The 22,541-nt window shown below is 41.5% G+C and overlaps 1 protein-coding gene across 1 annotated transcript in view; it reads right to left on the bottom strand.

Annotated features, from left to right (window-relative positions):
* LOC149460001 (DDB1- and CUL4-associated factor 5-like) overlaps positions 1-22,541 on the bottom strand; it is a 70,826-nt gene that overhangs the window by 12,178 nt on the left and 36,107 nt on the right. Inside the window, exon 6 of the mRNA XM_089680202.1 lies at positions 11,390-11,603. Coding sequence (XP_089536328.1) covers positions 11,390-11,603 — 214 coding nt within the window. The remainder of the gene's footprint in view (positions 1-11,389; positions 11,604-22,541) is intronic.

Here is a 22,541-nt window from a genome sequence, read left to right as displayed (position 1 = left end):
GATTAGCACAAGAACAGTGCATAGAGAGCTTCGTGGAATGGGTTTCCATGGCCGAGCAGGTGCATCCAAGCCTTACATCACCAAGTGCAATGCAAAGTATCAGATGCAGTGGTGTAAATCATGCCACCACTGGACTTTAGAGCAGTGGAGACGTGTTCTCTGGAGTGATGAATCATTCTTCTCTGTCTGTCAATCCGATGGACGTGTCTGGGTTTGGCGGTTGCTAGAACGGTACTTCCCTGACTGCATTGTGCCAAGTGTAAAGTTTGGTGGAGGGGGGATTATGGTGTGGGGTTGTTTTTCAGGGGTTGGGCTTGGCCCCTTACTTCCAGTAAAGGGAACTCTTAAGGCGTCAGCATACCAAGACATTTTGGATAATTTCATGCTCCCAACTTTGTGGGAACAGTTTGGGGATGGCCCCTTCCTGTGCCAACATGACTGCACACCAGTGCACAAAGCAAGGTACATAAAGACATGGATGAGCGAGTTTGTGGGGGAGGAACTTGACCGGTCTGCACAGAGTCTTGACCTCAACCCAACAAAACACCTTTGGGATGAATTAGAGCGGAGACTGCGAGCCAGGCCTTCTCTTCTGACATCAGTGCCTGACCTCACAAAGGCGTTTCTGGAAGAATGGTTAAACATTCCGATATCCCAGAATAAGACTGGGATGCCATTAAAGTTTATGTGAGTTTAGAGGCAGGTGTCCCAATACTTTTGGCAATATAGTGTATTTTGGGCCTGTCCTCACATTAAACCTTACTGGAAGAAGGTACATACCCTTTTACAAACATTATTTGATTCTGTATTACTTTTTACAACTAAAATGTTTCTTTTGGGTTTACCTCCCCCAAAATGTTTTAAACCCTATTTAAAGCTGTTAAGACATATTATTATGGCAGCACAGTGCCTGATAGCACCTCATTGCTAGAAAGAACCACCATCTTAAGCTGCACTATATACTAGAATTAAGGATATGGAACTGCTGACAGCTAGGCTTAGAGATACAGTTGAGAAACATAATGTCACTTGGGAACTGTTGCATCTATGGGACTCCGCTCTCTTTCACACTGCCTGATTCTCCCTTTTCAAAGGGCAACTACCAAGCTAAGGCTATGTAGGAGTGGGGATATGTTTTCTTACTTTCTGACTTTCTCTTTTCTGGCTTTCCTTTTCTATCTTATACTTCATTTTTCATATACAGCTTATTTTTATTTTGTTATATATAATTGTAGAAGTCTTCTTTTTAATCTTGTGGTATACGGTCACATAGGCTGTTACAGACATATTGGTTTACATAGGTTCAACTCCAGCTGAGCCATCGTATGCTCTGTACCCAATAGTGGTCTTGCAGATGCTCCTGCTAAATGAGAGGACTTCTCCTATATACAGTCAGGTCCATAAATATTGGGACATCGACACAATTCTAAAATTTTTGGCTCTATACACCACCACAATGGATTTCAAATGAAACGAACAAGATGTGCTTTAACTGCAGACTGACAGCTTTAATTTGAGGGTATTTACATCCAAATCAGGTGAACGGTGTAGGAATTACAACAGTTTGCATATGTGCCTCCCACTTGTTAAGGGACCAAAAGTAATGGGACAGAATAATAATCATAAATCAAACTTTCACTTTGTAATACTTGGCTGCAAATCCTTTGCAGTCAATTACAGCCTGAATTCTGGAACGCATAGACATCACCAGACGCTGGGTTTCATCCCTGGTGATGCTCTGCCAGGCCTCTACTGCAACTGTCTTCAGTTCCTGCTTGTTCTTGGGGCATTTTCCCTTCAGTTTTGTCTTCAGCAAGTGAAATGCATGCTCAATCGGATTCAGGTCAGGTGAATGACTTGGCCATTGCATAACATTCCTCTTCTTTCCTTTAAAAAACTCTTTGGTTGCTTTTGCAGTATGCTTTGGGTCATTGTCCATCTGCACTGTGAAGCGGCGTCCAATGAGTTCTGAAGCATTTGGCTGAATATGAGCAGATAATATTGCCTGAAACACTTCAGAATTCATCCTGCTGCTTTTGTCAGCAGTCACATCATCAATAAATACAAGAGAACCAGTTCCATTGGCAGCCATACATTCCCACGCCATGACACTACCACCACCATGCTTCACTGATGAGGTGGTATGCTTAGGACCATGAGCAGTTCCTTTCCTTCTCCATACTCTTCTCTTCCCATCACTCTGGTACAAGTTGATCTTGGTCTCATCTGTCCATAGGATGTTGTTTCAGAACTGTGAAGGCTTTTTTAGATGTCGTTTGGCAAACTCTAATCTGGCCTTCCTGTTTTTGAGACTCACCAATGGTTTACATCTTGTGGTGAACCCTCTGTATTCACTCTGGTGAAGTCTTCTCTTGATTGTTGACTTTGACACACATACACCTACCTCCTGGAGAGTGTTCTTGATCTGGCCAACTGTTGTGAAGGGCGTTTTCTTCACCAGGGAAAGAATTCTTCGGTCATCCACCACAGTTGTTTTCCGTGGTCTTCCGGGTCTTTTGGTGTTGCTAAGCTCACCGGTGCGTTCCTTCTTTTTAAGAATGTTCCAAACAGTTGTTTTGCCCACACCTAATGTTTTTGCTATCTCTCTGATGGGTTTGTTTTGTTTTTTCAGCCTAATGATGGCTTGATTCACTGATAGTGACAGCTCTTTGGATCTCATCTTGAGAGTTGACAGCAACAGATTCCAAATGAAAATAGCATACTTGAAATGAACTCTGGACCTTTTATCTGCTTATTGTAATTGGGATAATGAGGGAATAACACACACCTGGCCATGGAACAGCTGAGAAGCCAATTGTCTAATTACTTTTGGTCCCTTAACAAGTGGGAGGCACATATGCAAACTGTTATAATTCCTACACCGTTCACCTGATTTGGATGTAAATACCCTCAAATTAAAGCTGACAGTTTGCAGTTAAAGCACATCTTGTTTGTTTCATTTCAAATTCATTGTGGTGGTGTATAGAGCCAAAAATGTTAGAATTGCATTGATGTCCCAATATTTATGGACCTGACTGTATTAGTAAGCAATGTCTGTGGGCTATCACTGGACAACGAACAAATGAATACATTAGCTGTAAGTCATGCAACAATAATCTTTCTGTTCTTACTTCTTTGTAGGTTGAGGTTCTTTGTCTCATTTTCACTTTTATAAATCTGATGTATGCAATGTATACTGCCTTACAGTTTCATCACTTTGTACCACTTGATTTTCAAATAAGAAAAATTGTTAACTATAAAAAAAGTAATACAATTCTTGGTTAAAGTAAGTTCCACTTGAGCCTATGTACTTAACAGGCATTTGATCAAAGGTTGTAGGGTAAAGGATGGGGTCAAAGCAGACACAAGGACAGCGTAGGCACCTACCCATCACCATAACGTTAATGTCCATCTTCTGCTGTTGACTTTCTCCTGCCATGTACATACCTGCTCAGTGCTATATTTTGTCTAAATCTGAGCAGCTGTGCACAAACTTTGCAGACTTTTATGCTACATATGTGTCTGTGGTTAAGTTATAGCTAGCAAAAAATGGTGGCTGAAGGCAATGCTCATAGCAACCAATTAGATAACAAATTTGATCTAATAAACAGGGTGACTTTGTTTTACCTGTCCACATGACTGGTCCCTATCTAAGGGTCTAGGCTTTACCCATCTTGGTAGGTATAGCCCCAAAGGGGTCTTTAGAGTCTGGGTTTCATAGAGATGGACCACGGCCCTGGACCTGTATATCACCCAGTTGCTAACTGCAGGCAATCCACACAGTGTGCAGTCCAGGTACTACTGTCAAAGTTTTACTAAGGTTAACCGTTTCAGATGCACTGCTCATATTGCTGTAGTAGAAGACAGTGAAGAGCTGATTAAAGAATTCTGAAGTAAAATATTAAACTAGTTAAGCTAGGAGTGATTTCTCCATAAGGGAGAAGAGGTCTATCACCTTAGAACACTATCAAAATATGATGACTTACTGGGTGTGGTAAGGTTATAGGGGGACAGCCAATGGCCATGTCCTCAAAAGTTTGCCAGTGTCCAATCACCAGGAGGTACCAGTCTACAACTCAGGGTCTATGAATAAGGATAAGGAAATACCAGATTGGCTGCAATAAGTAATAATACTTCTTCTAATATAATTTAGGTCATGGAGGTTGTTGATCTAGTTAGAAGACCAGGTAGATTTTCAGATCTTTCCCATATATACTATCAGAAATGCTCCAGTTTGTAGCTCTACAACCAGGGCTTTCCACTATGGGCAAAACCCTTTAAAAATCATCAATAATTTGTCTACATTTTATCCTACCTTTCCAACATACATACACAGTATTTGATAAAAGGTCACCTTTGTTACCCTAAGCAACAGAAAGGTGCAGTGCAGTGCTACAGGTAAATACAGTGCCTTGAAAAAGTATTCATACCCCTTGAAATTTTCCACATTGTGTCATGTTACAATCAAAATTGTAAATTTATTTTATTGGGATTTTATGTGATAGACCAACACAAAGTAGCACATAATTGTGAAGTGGAAGAAAAATTATAAAATGGTTTTCAAAATTTTTTACAAATGAATATCTGAAAAGTTTGGCGTGTATTTGTATTCAGCCACCGAGTCAATACTTTGTAGAACCACCTTTCACTGCAATTACAGCTGCAAGTCTTTTTGGGGATGTCTCTACCAGCTTTGTACATCTAGAGAGTGAAATGTTTGCCCATTCTTCTTTGCAAAATAGCTCAAGCTCTGTCAGATTGGATGGAGGGCGTCTGAACAGCAATTTTCAAGTCTTGCCACAGATTGTCAATTGGATTTAGGTCTGGACTTTGAGTAGGCCATTCTAACACATGACTATGCTTTGATCTAAACCATTCCATTGTAGCTCTGGCTGTATGTTTAGGGTCGTTGTCCTGCTGGAAGGTGAACCTCCGCCCCAGTCTCAGGTCTTTTGCAGACTCTTTTATGTTTTCTTTTAAGATTGCCCTGTATTTGGCTCCATCCATCTTCCCATCAACTCTGACCAGTTTCTCTGTCCCTGCTGAAGAAAAGAATCCCCATAACATGATGCTGCCACCACCATGTTTCACGGTGGGAATGGTGTGTTCAGGGTGATGTGCAGTGTTAGTTTTCCACCACACATACACACATAGCGTTTTGCTTTTAGGCAAAAACGTTCAATTTTGGTCTCATCAGACCAGAGCACCTTCTTCCACATGTTTGCTGTGTCCCCCACTTGGCTTCTCGCAAACTACAAATAGGACTTCTTATGGCTTTCCATCAACAATGGCCTTCTTCTTGCCACTTTTCTATAAAGGCCAGATTTGTGGCGTGCACGACTAATAGTTGTCCTGTGGACAGATTCTTCCACCTGAGCTGTGGATCTCTGCAGCTCCTCCAGAGTTACCATGGAACTCTTGGCTGCTTCTCTGATTAATGCTCTCCTTGCCCGGCCTGTCAGTTTAGGTGGACAGCCATGTATTGGAAGGTATGCAGTTGTGCCATACTCTTTTCATTTTTGGATGATGTATTGAACAGTGCTCCGTGAGATGTTCAAAGCTTGAGACATATTTTTTTATAACCTAACCCTTTAAACCTCTGCACAACTTTATCCCTGACCTGTCTGGTGTGTTCCTTGGCCTTCATGAGGTTTGTTCACCAATATTCTCTAACAAACCTCTGAGGTCATCACAGAACAGCTGTATTTATACTGAGATTAAATTACACACAGGTGGACTCTATTTATTTAGATATACAAAAGGAGGGGGAGGTGCAGCGCTATACGAACTAGCAGACAATAATGAAATTCAGAATCAAACTCACATAATAGACAGTAACTGTGTGCTAATAAAATAAAGCCACTGGATGGTGGCTATAAAGCGAAGGAAGTGCAAAATAAATAAAAGAGTCCAATGGAGGGGTGCTCTTAAGATCCAAGATGATCCTCAGACGTCCAATATTTGGAACCGCAAGGTGATAAGTAATGTAAAGATTGCGCACTCACCAGATACGCAATCTTTATGCGAATTTGTATATAATATTACTGGACCTCCGGTGTCATCAAATTGGTCTGGTCAGATCTGGTCAGCATGACTTTCACTGCCTGGTACTCGGATGGATGCGGCTGCTCTGTAGATCTGGCTGGTTCTCACCAGAACTCAAACAGAGAGGGCCACATTGTGTGATATCCTTAAAGTATTTTTATTTAATATACAGGCACAGGATAGCAGAGAAAATCCAATTAATAAAAAGATTTACTGACCCAGATGTAAACAAAGATGGCCGCTGAGGCCCCTCTACCTACTGTAGCTTTTCTGACACGTTTCGAGCAAAAGCTCATACTCATAGGGGTGTAAGCTGCACCCCTATGAGTATGAGCTTTTGCTCGAAACGCGTCAGAGAAAGCTACAGTAGGTCGGACGCCACGCCGCCGGCGCCACGAGGGGCCTCAGCGGCCATCTTTGTTTACATCTGGGTCAGTAAATCTTTTTATTCATTGGATTTTCTCTGCTATCCTGTGCCTGTATATTAAATAAAAATACTTTAAGGATATCACACAATGTGGCCCTCTCTGTTTGAGTTCTGGTGAGAACCAGCCAGATCTACAGAGCAGCCGCATCCATCCGAGTACCAGGCAGTGAAAGTCATGCTGACCAGATCTGACCAGACCAGTTTGATGACACCGGAGGTCCAGTGAAATTATATACAAATGCACATAAAGATTGCGTATCTGGTGAGCGCGCAATCTTTACATTACTTATCACCTTGCGGTTCCAAATATTGGATGTCTGAGGATCATCTCGGATCTTAAGAGCACCCCTCCATTGGACTCTTATTTATTTTGCACTTCCTTCACTTTATAGCCACCATCCAGTGGCTTTATTTTATTAGCACACAGTCACTGTCTATTATGCAAGTTTGATTCCGAATTTCATTATTGTCTGCTAGTTCATATAGCGCTGCACCTCCCCCTCCTTTTGTATATCTACGTCTCTGAAGGTTGTATATGGTGCCTTTTTTGGTGTACAGCTGCTGTTTATTTGTATATCTATTCAAGCGCTCACTTACTCTGTTTTTTGGACTCTATTTATTAATTAGGCGACTTCTGAAGGCAATTGGTTCCACTACATTTTAGTTTGGGGTATCAGAGTAAAGGGGAACTGAAAACAACATGACAAAATTTTAAGGGGTATGAATACTTTTTCAAGACACTGTATATAGTCTTGAGCACTTGCTCTAACAGCCACAATAATTAGATGCTACACAAAGTGGTTTTGTTTAGTGTAGTTTGACAGGTTTAAGCACTCTGCATGTCTAAAGAGACCCTAAGGCTATGCATACCAGAGATTGAGAAACCATAGTTTGCAACATTTCACTCTAGGAGGTGGCACCCATTTTTTGAAGAAAGGTGTTTCTTTTCAATTTTTAGCAATAAATAGTACAAACTGTCACAGGAAGGTTATGAGTAAACAGAAAAAAATGACTAGACACACTAATAAGTATGGCATAATCTGCAAGGGGGAGATAATGAGTGCTTAGGTAAGAGGTTCTCAGTGAGTGCTTAGATCAGTGGTTCTCAGTGTTTTTGAGACCAGGACCTGGTAAATTCTTCCAAAACCTTCCATTCTTCAACAGTAAAGAAGAAAAAGTAAGTATGGGAATGCAAAGCATGTACTGAAATACTGGAAGGTTCTGGATGGGGCTGGGTGTCACTGTAGGGGTGAGGGTGTTCTGGAATGGGTTGGGAAACTCTGCAGTAGACCTGGTCACCCTGTAGGGGATAAGGATTCTGGAGGGGGTTGGGGAGTACGGTGTGAGGGGCATTGTGGGAGGCTGAAGGATACTGAGGGCTCTTGGGAACCTGTGGGCACGGTGGGCCTTTATGGGAGGTTGGGGGGCACTTTGGGATCTGGGGGGCACTTGAGAAGATAAGGTATCTGCACCTGGCTGAATACCCAGACGGGAGACCATGGCTCAGTGCTTGAGAATCACTTCTTTAGACAGTCAGAGGCACCTAATATCTCACAGGGAGAACTTACAAATTGATACATGCACATCTTTTCCTCTTCCACGTAGAAGAGTACAGGGTATGAATTATCTGATGGTGCAGCCATGGGTGGTGGCGGGTCCAAGCCCTACAATTAGGATTGTGAGCACAGGCAGATCTCTCCTGGTCTTTTTGCTCGAGAAGATATCTGCCTATCTATTGCCAGCGTAAGAGTACACTGAGTACCCTAGTTGGCAGGATTCAATGTCTAATCTGACCATGAAAAACCATAAAGAGGCTGATGCATCTATACCATACATCTAATAATAAATGTTATGCTCTGAAGAGTAAAATATTTGTATGTAGATCCAGCCATCCTGATTTAATTATAAACTGTGAGTAGTAAGGAAGGGATTGAGCCATCAGCTGAGCACATTGTGTACACAATCCCTGCACATTCCATGGGCGGTACAGATGCCCAAGGATAACAAATCCTTTTACCTTCTGCCTTTCAAGCCCCAGGGGCAGGCGGGTGCTGACAGACTGTTTGATATGAACTGTGAGCATGCTCTACTACAAGGAGATGTCTGGAAAGAATGTTAACAGAAGCCATGAAAATCAGAGTCCTGCTATCATTTCACAAGGGCTACATTGCTTTACTGGAAGCAATTAGAGGGGTGGGGAAGCCTGCAGGCACCGGTAGGCAGAAAGCTGCCTTACATGGAAGCAAATCCCTAAATGGATTGGGGCTATGTCCAACGGAGAAGGTGAACGCTACAGTGTAAATCACTAGGACAGGACACCGTTAAAAATACTGGTCTTCTCTGTGGAATGCTACATGGAGGAGAACATATCAGCAAGCTGAATGCTCTCATCTTCTCCTTGCATGTTCCTATCCAGATTGACAGAGATAATAAATGAGCATGACATCTAGGCCAAAGTTCCATGAGCTGTAATCCATAAGCATGCTAAGTATGGGATTGTGCTGCTGGAGATATTCTTTGTAGGTGCAGCAATGAGGAATTCGTCTCATACAAGGAGTTAAGCATCTTTCCACATCTGTCTGTTTACAGTAAGACTGTCAAGCTGGCTTTGTGCATGGAGCATGTGGCCTGAAGGTAAAAGGTGCATTCCTTATTCACTCCTACTGACATATAACAAGAACAGAAGGAGATGGGAGTGAAGGAACAGCACAGATCACTGTTGTGGTTACACAGTCTGAGCTGAGCATTAATGAAGTATGCTATTGGAACAGCAGCAAACAGACATAAGAATTTATAGGAGCATGTTTAACATGGGTTACAAAATCTTTTTTTACCACACATTTTGGTCCAGGAGGAGACAAGTATTTCTTCCAAGTATTTGTACATGCACAGAAACACACCTACTATAAGAGAACTCTGTTGTGCTACATGGCTGCATTACATAAGGGAGGCAGCAACACTCCTCAAAGACTGCAATTCTGCAAACAGCTTGGAACAATTAGTAACTGACAGGGAAAAGAATTTATAAACACTAGAACTAAACAGAAAGGATGCAATTACAATACACAGATAGCGCTTCTCCTGTACATAAATTTAAAGCGGATATTCACCCTCAGGAAAGAGCTCCCTCCTATTCCCCCCTCCAGCACATGAATAGGGATGTCATTTTTTTTTTTTAGTGGCTGTGAGGGCAAACAGCTCAATTCTCAGCTGAAAGACGTAATTTGTATCTGCTGCAAAAATGTGTTCACAACATTTTCTAATCCAGGTTGTCATCAGACAAAACTGCTTGCAACAGACCTCAATTTTCTCTACTGCAGTTTAACCGCCTCCTGCCCGCCATATAAGGAAATGTCAGACAGGCGGCGGATCTCCCGGGGGGGGCGCGCAGCGCGGCAATCGGTGAAGAGAGCCGCTGACGTCATCTCTGTCATGTGATCAGCTGTGTCCAATCGCAGCTAATTGCATGTAAATAAGGATATGCAGGTTATCGGCATTCCTCTCCTCACGAGCTGTCACACTGACAGCTCATGAGAAGAGGAGAGCTGGTAATCGGCATTCCTCAGAGGAGACATCTACAATGATCATCAGGGCACTGATGATGAGTGCCCTGATGATCAGTGTAGCCCCATCAATGCCACCTGTCAGTGCCCATCAATGCCCATCAGTGCATATCAATGTCACATATCAGTGCCCATCTGAGCTGCCTTTCAGTGTTAGTCAGTGGCACCTATCAGTTCTGCCAGCCAGTGCCACGTATCAGTGCTGCCAGCCAGTGCCACCTAACAGTTCCAGTCAGTGCCGACTATCAGTGCCATATATGAGTGCTGCCTTTCAGTGCCCATCAGTGCCACCTACCAGTGCCAGAAAGCTCTATTTGTCTAAAAAAAATGATAAATATTTCATATGAGTAAAGTGTTGCATGACTGTGCAATTGTCATTCAAAGTGCGACAGCACTGAAAGCTGAAAATTGGCCTGGGCAGGAAGGGGGTGAAAGTGCCCGGTAGGCAAGTGGTTAAAGCCATACTCCAGGCAAACAGCTGAATCTCCAGATGAAATACACATAAGAGGGCTGTTCTACATGTTAAAGGGTTTGTATTTCTATTTAATTCTGAGATTTACACAGCCTTGCCAGACAACACAGCCAGGACAATGACCTGGCTTTTTCTCTCTGAAGTGCAGAAAAAGAGGTAGGTCAGCTCCTTGCCCCAAGCCTGTAATTGGGGAGTGAAGGAGCAACAAAAGACTCATGAATTCATTACTCTGCACGCTCATCCTGTTAGCATGTTTCTTTAAAGGTTATGTGTATGCAGCACACTTGCTTATGAAAACATACCTTTATTCATTGGGGTTGGCTGCATATCTACCTGAGGTTTCGTTTTAGGTCTCTTTCGTGTTGGCACTCTTGTATTTAGCTTTTCTAAATGCAGGAGAAGCTGAGTATAAACAACTCATATCGGAAATGTGCACCATGGACCACCCAGTAAGGGGAAAGCGGGAGAAAATCTGATTTAAAGTGGCTTTGAGGGCAAATGGTTAATTTCCTAGCTGAAAGATGTCATTTTATCTGCTGTAAAAATGTGTTCAGATCGTTTACTAGTCCAGGTGTGCCGATGGGGGGATTCAAGCAATTTTCTTTCTTTCAACCACAATCTATGGCTTTGGCATTGCATTAGTCAAGAACCACCCTAACCTGTGATTAGATAGGGAAGGAGCACAAACACACCAATACAGTCAATCCTGTGCACTCCCCTCCTATCATCCAGCTCTATAATGTACAATTTGGTACAGACTGATTGGGGTGCAATGCGGTCCCTTCCCCTAAAGACATGAGGATTTGGTTAAAAAAGGTCATTTTTTATCCATCTTGCTTGATGCTGCCAAATACTGTATAAATCAGCACTATTATTCCTCACCTGATCTCTGTCACCAGCAAAGCAGCAGCTTTTCATAGTACAAGAGTTGAAGTAACCCTGGTTGTCAAACTGGAACACGGGCAGTCGTGAGTGAATGTCATACAAGACGGGCGGCAGTCTGCGGCGTAGGGCGAGCAGTTGAGTACCGTTGCTGTTGAATCTCACACTCATTGCACTCTGTAGGGAGAGATTTCCACCATAGCGAAGCAGGGAGCTGAAATAGAGAATATAATGCAGACATTAAATCATTTGTATTCATAAATACAGTTTTCATAATCAAATCCTTAGGATTAGCAGACCCCATGGTTTTATTATTAGTATGCCCACACAGTCCCAGCGCAATTGAGATCAATCAATGTCTGAGACTGGGTTTTCTACATGTAACAGAAAAAAAAGGATTTTGAAAATACCACATGGCGAGGATGACTGGACACAGGTTTCAGTGACTGGCATATATCAGTTCAGTGGTAAATGGAGTATTTGATCTACATCACAAACACTAATCAGAAAAGGTTTGTAAATTCCGAAGTAACACATTTATAGAGAAAATGCCACTTTGCTATTTAACAGACCTATGGGCACACTCATATACTTGTAGTTCCATAATAGGTGCAGAGCCCCAGGCTACCCACTGTGGATATAAAGGACGATGACAGAAGTATGAATGTGCTAGGAATGATGTCTATTATGACATCCATCAGCTAAACTATATGCATCTTTATCACTAGTTGTCTTTGTTCATCATCACTGTTTGTCATTCTCTATTCTTGGATGTCCCAACATGTACTGTTCCACCTCTGCCTAAAGGATGCTAAACTCTCACCGGAAACTAGTCAGCACCTTGCCGCACGCTCACAAAATCTTGACTCAATGCGGTTTTACATCTTCACCGTGAATCTATTTAAAACGTGAAGCAACTTGCATTTCACGATCTTGTAGTATTCATTATCCCATTAATTTAGGTCAGATCAGCTAGCAGCTCAAAGCTGATAACAGGAAGATCGGTAGCAACCCACAAAGAGCCTTTAGCTAGCAAAGTTTATCGTCTTACCTATTTTTCTGAGCTGGTCATACACTAGAAGAATTCAATTTGACAACTTTTAAGGATTATTCAATTTTTAAATTGTTAGTAGAGGCAAATCTGATCAAGATAAGGGCCAAATCTAAATTTGTTTTCAACGGAAGCAACGTGAAAATTCAAAGGTGCAGGATGGAAAATGTTTCTCAAATTAATTTGTAATGGGGGTTTTGGTTTTGGAAAAAACATTCTTTTCAAAATTGAATGTTAAAACCAAACATAATTTTGACGTAGTTATAAAAGACATCCATCAAGTCCCCAAATGGTGAGAATTTTTGTTTGTTTGTTCAAAAATCTACAAGTGTTTGGTCAGATTTAGGCTGCCTTCACACCTTCATGCACACTTTAGGTAGTGCTCTGCAGTAGTTCCCAGTATATATGATGACTGTTGAAAACACTAATACAATAGGCAAGGCTACCATGCATTATGATGTGTTGCAGGGACATTTTTTTCTTTTGTAACTGGACATGAACTGTCCATTCGGAATAAAAGGGCTGCCTTCAGGCAATACCTGAAATACAGCACGTTAATGAGCGTAAACATGTACAGAGGCCCTTTATTCTTCTATTCACTAAGCTGTAGCCTGCTAAGTTAGTAATGCTGTCTTGTAGTACACTCTTCAGTTAAGATTTACCAACAGCAATGTGTTTGGGAGGATCTACTCAAAGTATGTGAACCATCACCTTTTAAAACAACCAACCAGTTTAAAAAAAGAAATGGATGGCAAAACATTTGCGTGTACATATAAAAACAAACAAAAAACGTTTCCTTTTTTTTTAAATAAGTGATCACATTCCCTCTGTTCTCAGCTGCATAATGAGCTTCTCATCACAGCCAGAAAACTGACCATGCTGTGCTTTCATGCCTATTGTGGTCAGTATTTAATTGGAAAGCAGAGGGACTGGGCAGGCACACTGGGGATTTCACACAAAGGAAGCAATACAAAGAGAACAGGATACTTTTTTGTACAAGTGCACAGTACAGCAGGAACATATCAGGAATATGAAATGTTGGGGTTTTTTATATATTCTTTAGGCAATCCATTCAAATACTCCATCAGGTATCTTCGTGAACTATACAGCTATTGGTAAATCTGAAGGAGATTGTACAGTATACCGATTGTAATATCAAAAGGTCCAAACAAATATCCAGACCTCCAAATCAAATATTACAAGTTTCATCTGGAGCCCATAGTAGACAGACTATAAATCTTCAATCTTGTATAACAATCTACTATAGCCTAGGTTCACACATATGCAGTACTGGAAATGCTGCGATCCCTCTGCGTTTCCCACACCGCATTGCAATCGCACAGCATTTTGAGATCAGATGCAGATGTCAATTCAAAGTTAATGACACCTCAAACGCAGGTCGCAAACACAATGCATTTGCCTGCACGGATTGCATGGTATAAAACGACCATGCAGTCCGGTTCCAGTGTGGCTCAAAAAAAAGTTTTTTTTGTGTTATGCAGTGCGATATGTGCCCATTCAAATTGAATGGGCTAAAACTGCATTATACAGAATCACATGTAAATTGCATAGGAATACAGTGTGGTTCCTGTGCGATTCACATGTGAGTACAATGTGAACCAGGACTTAAATGGGCTGTCACAGAAATAATATCAATAAAAATGTAAAAAAGTTTTTTCCTTAAAAAAAAAAAAGAAGATCATATGAATGCAACCAGATGCTTTATAAATGTTTTATCGTGCATTTTCTTTAAAAAAAACAAGACATATTCCTATTAAAAATATTAAAGTGGTTGTAAAGGCTCAAGGTTTATTGCCTTCATGTATTCCATGCATGATGGCTACGGATCTATGTGTCTTATGGACGTAATGTCAGGGGCGGACTGACAACTCATGGGGCCCCCGGGCAATAGGGGATCATGGGGCCCCTGTGTCCTTGCCCAAATTAAAAAAAGTCTATGAAAAAGGTACCAGGGGCATCTCGTGGGGCCCCCGACTGACCCCGGGCAGTGCCCGAGTTTCCAAATGGTCAGTCCGCCCCTGGGACGCATAGAGCAGCGGCTCGAGTACCAGCACGCAGCGGTGCCTCCAGGGTGAGCAGCTTTTTTGTGCATATTTGTCACATTTAAAAAGATTCAGATCAAACAAATTTTAATCTTACACAAAGATAACCTGAGTAAATAAAAATGCGTTTTTTAAATGATTATTTTATTTATCAAAGGGAAAAAAGCTGTCCCAATCTGCCTGGTTCTATGTAAAAAAGTAACTGCCCCCTAAACCTAATAACTGGTTCTGCCACCCTTGGCGGTAATAATTGCAATCAAGCATTTGTGATAACTGGCAATAAGTCTTTCACAACACGGTAGATGAATTTTGGCCCGCTCTTCCTTGCAGAATTGTTTTCAGCTACATTGGAGGGTTTTCCAGCATGAACGGCCTGTTTAAGGTCATGACACAGCATCTGGATGTAAGTCCGGACTTTGACTAGGCCACACCAAACCCTTAATTTTGTTTTTTGAGCCATTCAGAGGTAGATTTGCTGGTGTGTTTTGGATCATTGTCCTGCTGCATAACTCAAGTGCACTTGAGCTTGAGCTCACAAACTTATGTCCAGACATTCTCCTTCAGGATTTTTTGGTAGAGCGCAGAATTCATGGTTCCATCAATTATGGCAAGTTGTCCAGGTCCTGCAGCTGCCAAGCAGCCCCAACCATCATACTACCACCACGTTTCACTGTTGGTATGATGTTCCTTTAATCAGTTCAACTTTTGTCTCATCAGTCCACAGATTATTTGCTCAAAGATTGAGGGATAATTTTGGCAATTGTGAGACAAGCCTTTGTGTTCTTTTGGTTAGCATTGGCTTTTGCCTTGGAACGCTCCCATGGATGCCATTTTTGTCCAGTCTCTTTCCTACTGTTGAATCATAAACACTGACCTTAACTAAGGCAAGCAAGGCCTGCAGTTCTTTAGATGTTGTCCTGGGTTCCTTTATGACCTCCTGGATGAATCATCGTCGTGCTCTTGTAAGTAATTTTGGTAGGCCAGCCACTCCTGGAAAAGTACACCACTGTTCCAAGTTTTCTCCATTTGTGGATAATGGCTCTCACTGTAGTTCGTTGTTGTTCCTGTTTCTTCTTGTTGGATGCTGCCATTTTGTTGCAGCCCAGAGCCCTGAGAAGCAGTTAAAGCAGAACTAAACCCCTCCTATCCTTTTCAGCCAAAGAAGCTGCTATCTGATTGAACTGGAATTGCCATTGTGCTGCACATATGATCAGTTATAACACAAGTAATTCGATTGTTTTACAGTTTGGTTGAGAAAACAAGCAAATGTGACAATTAGTATTCCTGGCATTATTGACTGTCATCAGATCGGTCTCTACTAATTCGACACAGTGCCTAAAAATGGAGAGTAGCTGAGCATGTGCAGATCAGGGTGAGACAGTGTATCACTGGATTTTTAACAGTATAGACCAGGGGTGGGCAAACTTTTTGACTTGAGAGCCGCAATGGGTTCATATATTGGACCCGGGGGCCGGACCAAGAGTAGATGAATGATGTGTATGTGTCATCCATAGTAAGTATAGTAATATTCCCCCATAGTAAGCATAGTAATTAATCCCCCATATAGTAATTCATCCCCCCTATAGTAATTCATTCCCCATATTAAGTCCCCAAGTCCCCCCTGTGTCAATTCACTTACCTTTGCTCCACGCGTTCCTCTCGCCGTGTTCCCGCGCCGTTCCGGAGTAGCATGAAAATCTGTCTCCTATGAGGATCTGTCCCCCTCGACGTATCTGCGCATGTGGCAGTTTCAGGCATTAGCAGCCGATCGGCGATCTCCCGCACATGCGCAGATACGTCGAGGGGGACAGATCCTCATAGGAGACAGATTTTCATGCTACACCGGTCTTCAGGGCGGACTGTGAGAGGAGCCTAGCAGGAGCCTAGCTCCGCGGGCCGGATACTTTTTCACAGCACTGTATATGATACATGGGGCAATCTTTAGTTTTTACTACATAACTTATACATATATATTAATATCAACTAGGATGTTATTCCCTATGTATGTTTATAAATACATAAAAGCAAAGTTAATGTTTTTAATAGGAATACCTACTTGTCTTGAATTGTCTCAGTTTTTAAAGAAAACGTTATAATAAAATGGATATTTATAAAGAAGTTGGCTGCATTTATATACATTTTTTTAAATAAAAGGAGAAAACGTTTTGCGTTTATACTGATGCTACTTCCATGGTAGCCTATTTAACCACCTTCCGCCCGCCCTATAGTACAATGACGGGCGCAAGGTGGTTCTCTCGTTCTGATAGGACGTCCTACCATTCTCACTGCGCATGCGCGGCGATCGCGGGTGCGCTGTGTCCCTCGGACACAGCGGATCACGGAAAGAGCCAAAGTTGTCGGCTCGGTCATGTGATCAGCTGTGCCCAAGCTCAAGAGGAGAGGAGAGCCGGTAATCGGCATTCCTCGGAGGGGACATGTACACTTATCATCAGGGCACTGATGATCAGTGTGGCCCCAGAAGTGCCACCTGTCAGTGCTCATCAGTGCCACGTGCCAGTGCCCATCAGTGCCACATATCAGTGCATACCGGTGCACATCAATGCCACATATCAGTGCCCATCTGAGCTGCCTTTCAATGTCACTCATCAGTGCCAGTCAGTGCCACCTATCAATGCCAATCAGTGCCACCTATCAGTGCCAGTCAGTGCCGCCTATCAGTGCGCATCAGTGCCATTCAGTGCCGCCTATCAGTGCCAGTCAGGGCCGCCTATCAGTGCCATCAGTGCCATATATCAGTGTCATGTATCAGTGCTGCCTTTCAGTGCCCTTCAGTGATACCTGTCAATGCCCATCAGTGCAACCTACCAGTGCCTCCTCATCAGTGCCACCTATCAGTGTCCATCAGTGCAGCCCATCAGTGCCCATCACTGCAGCCTCATTAGCGCACATCAATAAAGACGGAAAATCACTTATTTACGAAATTGTATAACAAAAACTAAGAAAAAACGTTTTTTTTTTCAAAATTTTCAGTGGTTTTTGGTTTGTTTAAGAAAAAATAAAAATCCCAGAGGTGATTAAATACCACCAAAAGAAAGCTCTATCTGTCTCAAAAAAATGATAAAAATGTCATATGGGTACAGTGTTGCATGATCCCGCAATTGTCATTCAAAGTGTGACAGCGCTGAAAGCTGGAAATTGGCCTGGGCAAGAAGGGGGTATAAGTGCCCAGTAGGCTAGTGGTTAAAGTAGATTGTTATACAAGGTTTGTGATTTAGATATTGTAATGTGTGAGACTGGGTTAAAAAAAAATATAGGGGGCTTCATAGCTCTGCACATACTGTATACCACAACACAGATGTGAATACCCATGCACTGCAGCGAGCTGTGTTGGAAATAAGTCAGGTATGTTTTTTGCAATATAAGACCCATAGGAAATGAACGAGCCAATGCAAGCTCATGTGCATTAAATCATGGGCAGATAACATAAACATGCCCCTATTTTCAGAAACTGCCTTATGCGAGACACATGACTACAGTAGCAAATGCTGACCTATAGGACCTACTATGTTCATAACACTGCCCTATGAGAGACATTGACCATTGGTGGCAGTGTAGTCTGTACACATGTAATAAATGTCACCATCAGGCAGAGTATCTACTAATATGGAGACAGTCTCAAGAGGCTTGTATAGCTTTGTCATGTGACTTGTGATGTCACTTTCTACATCGATGTAGGCTATCTTCTTCTCTTCATGTGCCAGGCAGCCAGATCAGCATTTCTTCCTGTGCCCTCTGCATGGGGATGAGATTTAAAAATAATGGAGGCCACAGCACTATACTGCCATCAGTCAACAGAGCGGCCATTTTCCAATCTCTTGGCTTCACAGCAGCACCTCATTGGCTATCCAGCTGAAACCAAAATGGATGACTTTACTGAAACCACCCAGAGACATGAGAGTATTGCAAATCCATCCATATGATTAAGGTCAGAGTGGGTGCAATCACATTTATAGATGCTGTTTGGATTTGTGCCGACACCCCGACTGAACAATTGATAATCTGGGACGGTGTTTCTGGCAGATCACTACCGTCCCCTGGTTTAAGGCCAGCCTTCAGTAGTGTCTGGTCAAGGCATATACACATCTCCCACAATCTCATGTGACTGGTACCTTTATTCAGGCTTTCTGAGCAAAGAATGGAAAGTGAGGACATTATACAGACCAGAATACTCCACCAATGTCTACATAAATGTACAAGATGCTGGCACTCAGACAAGTCAGCACAAGCTCCATCTCATACACTAATCTTCAGATTAGAGAAACAATTAAAGAGTGGTTACATTTATTGTGTCTTAAGGAAGAAATGTAAAAAAATAATAACCTGTGTTTATAGCTCACACTTGTCAGTATTGTGATTGTAATTACTACATACTAATCCAAAATGATTTAAAGAGTCAACCTCCTGTGTATTAGAAAATCTGCAACCACTACGAAATACGGGACATTGTTCACAGTATCACAAAACACATTCCTTTGATAATTAATGTACAAAATAGCTTTGGGCACACGCTGGTTTTTAATTTATGAGGAAACTATTGGGCAATGTTTATTATATTATAATCAAAAATGCAGTGCGAAAATATTAAATATTCAAGTGAAATAATAGTGGTAGACGCGCAAAGATATGCGCCATTAAGTGATATAACAGTGATGTCTTGATGAAGACAATAGATATTCATAAAGTGACAACAGCATCATATCAACATATTTTATCGTATGTAATGATTTATAATAAGATAAAAGTCTATAAATCATTCAAAGGTGCGTCAATTTTCCCAAATGAGGAAGATATCAAACATTCGCTTTAAACCTCCATTGCATAATCATAAGGTGCACGTGACTTCCGTGATGAGAAAAAAAGGGGTGTGCTGATAATATAATTTTAGCATCTTTATTTTTACTCCCAATATACGGTGCTTATTTTTACTACAACACTTTTCTCTATTTAACTTTTTTATATTATCATTATTTTTAGCATTTATTATATATTATTGATTTAAACAACATAGATTTAAAAAAAGATTATTTTTATTTTAATTTTTTTTTCATATACTTCATTGAGTGCATTATTTATAGCTCCCTAGACCACCCACACTGAATTCACGTTGTTTCATGGATGGGTTGTAATTTTCCACCTACATAATTAGGTAAAAGACACACCAATATGATCTCTATTTTAAAATATATAGTTTATCTTGTTGTTGTTTAAATATTTTTATTTTGAGTCACAGTAAAATGGCAGCAGCACTATAGTATAATTAGACTACAAAAAAATGGCCACCGTTTTATATTGTAGTTTTTTATATGACCATTAACTTACATATCATTATTATAATTTTTTCTTAATCATCTAAATAGTCATTAGTCGGCAATCTTTATCTCTATATAGTTGCATATACATTCGCCATAACAGCACTGGTTGAAGCAGTGATGTTGATCCGCCGGGCTGTTTATGTTCATCTGCTTGATTATCCCTGGTCTCAGGGGCGATATCAATCCCCGGGACTTCTGGAAAATAGCGCCCGATAATGACTTTCTGGTCTATTTATGTTCATCTGCTTGACTTTCCCTGGACTCTGTGGCAATATCAATCCCCGGGACTTCTGGAAAATGGCACCCGATAATGACTTTCCGGGCTTCGAGAAAATGGAGCCCGGTTCACGCATGCGTGGAGGGTATTTAAAGCGGACGGCGGTGGCAGGCTACCCTTTGACAATGTGCCATTGCACGAAACGCGTCAGGGTACCAGCTTGCTTGCAGTAGCCAGACCTGAACCTTGTAGCTCTCCCCATTGTGTCTTTTCCCCTATGTTAGCATTGTGTCCACAGTAGCACTTGTGTAGGCAGGGCAGAGTAGGACTGGCCATAGAGGGATTACTTTGACGCAGTTGGCCAGCTTAAACATGTATTGCAATATGTGTGAACCAAATATCCCTATTTGTTGCATAGTTTGCTTGAAAGGGTATATACCAGTGTGCAGAGGGTCCTTCAGAATTTCTAGAGTTAATGTGGTTACACCCCTTTAGCACCTGATGGATAAATGCATGCACTAGCTGTATGGATTTGAGCACAGGGATCTCTTGTTTGTTGTATTGTTGGGTCAGTAGCCAGACCTGAACCTTGTAGCTCTCCCCATTGTGTCTTTTCCCCTATGTTAGCATTGTGTCCACAGTAGCACTTGTGTAGGCAGGGCAGAGTAGGACTGGCCATAGAGGGATTACTTTGACGCAGTTGGCCAGCTTAAACATGTATTGCAATATGTGTGAACCAAATATCCCTATTTGTTGCATAGTTTGCTTGAAAGGGTATATACCAGTGTGCAGAGGGTCCTTCAGAATTCCTAGGGTACATGCTTGCTGCGCCAACGTCACCTTCAGCTGCTGGAGCCACATCTCTGGCCGGCGGCCATCTTGGATTATTGATTCACATGCATGAGATTTACCTGGCATATCCCATTTATTGGCTGTAGCCTGCTATTACCAACCACTATATGCCACCTGGACTCACATACTGCAGCTATTGCCACCTGCTGATAGATGTTTAATAACATACCTGTTGCCTTGTTATGTGATTATCATTACTGGGCTGAATAAACCTGCTACACTATATCAGCTTTTTGTCCTGGTTGCATATTTTGTGCTACTTAAGGTGGATTTCCCATTGCTGCTGAACTCACCTATTGCTAGGTGTAAGTAAAACCTGTGAGCAGTTCCTACCATTGAAGAGGGTCTACTGAGAGGTCTGGAGTACTTCCCCTGGGTATACCAAGTGCCATCAGAGTGCCACATCCATACCAGGTTCCAGATGACCACTAGTGTCCCTTATACTACATGAGTGCAAGCACACCCTTTTTTTTCTCATCACGGACGTCACGTGCACCTTATGATTATGCAATGGAGGTTTAAAGCGAATGTTTGATATCTTCCTCATTTGGGAAAATTGACGCACCTTTGAATAATTTATGGACTTTTTATTATAAATCATTACATACGATAAAATATGTTGATATGATGCTGTTGTCACTTTATGAATATCTATTGTCTTCATCAAGACATCAATATTATACCACTTAATAGTGCATATCTTTGCGCGTCTACCGCTATTATTTCACTTGAATATTACATTTTTTAGCGCTGCATTTTTTATTATAATTTATGTTGTAGGATTTTAGAAGTTTTCCTTTATGCTAGCGGCTTTGCACTATATATATATTTTAGAAAGCGCTCGCTTTACTATTTTTTATTTGAGAATGTTTATTATAAATGAAAATTTTATATTTAGAACTCGATATGACCCTGGGAAGGGAAAATGCTAACTATTTTAGAAGCACCAGCGGACAAAACAGAAAGTTAACAAGTATTTTTTAATAAAAAAATTGACTGAAGTTATCACTGGGAATAGCAGTTCACCTAGTGTGTTCTAAACTTTCTGGAATTCCATGTGTGTGTGAGTATCAATACAAGCATTTTTCTTAGGAACATCTAAGCCAAGTATGTTTTGATATCACCAGTCTGCAATGTGGGGACTTCCATGGCCTATTTGCTTTGCAGCTGTAAATATATACTGGATTGGATTTCACGTGGGCAGGGAATCTTATTGCAGATATCTTCTTTTCTGTAGGACTGTATATTTGTAGACCGTACCTATATGTTCCGTGTAACATTTCAGCAGTGACCCACCCAGGTCACGTTAAATGTGCTTTTTCTATGACCACAGATATTTGCCCTGAACTTCCCAACATTTTGGGGAAAACAGGATTTTCTTGTTACTCACTGTAAAATCCCTTTCTCTGATTTAATTGATGGACACAGCCTTTCTTCTCTTCTTACACATGATGAATAGGGGTTTAAAGCACCATCTACAGGAGTAGGACACTAGACAGGAAAAAATAACTCGGCACCTCCCATGGGCAGTCCTTTCTGCATAAAACCCTCTCTCTGCTATAGGCAAGCCAGTTACTCAAAAGCAGTAGAAGACGTAAAATCTTCAAAATAGGGGTGGATGCTATGTCCATCAATG

The sequence above is a fragment of the Staurois parvus genome, unplaced genomic scaffold, assembly GCF_062004578.1.
Source record: "Staurois parvus isolate SC_StPar_1 unplaced genomic scaffold, SC_StPar_1.0 ptg000237l, whole genome shotgun sequence".
Taxonomy (NCBI): domain Eukaryota; kingdom Metazoa; phylum Chordata; class Amphibia; order Anura; family Ranidae; genus Staurois; species Staurois parvus.
Note: the sequence above shows the minus strand (reverse complement) of the source record. Positions and strands in the feature narration are given on the sequence as shown.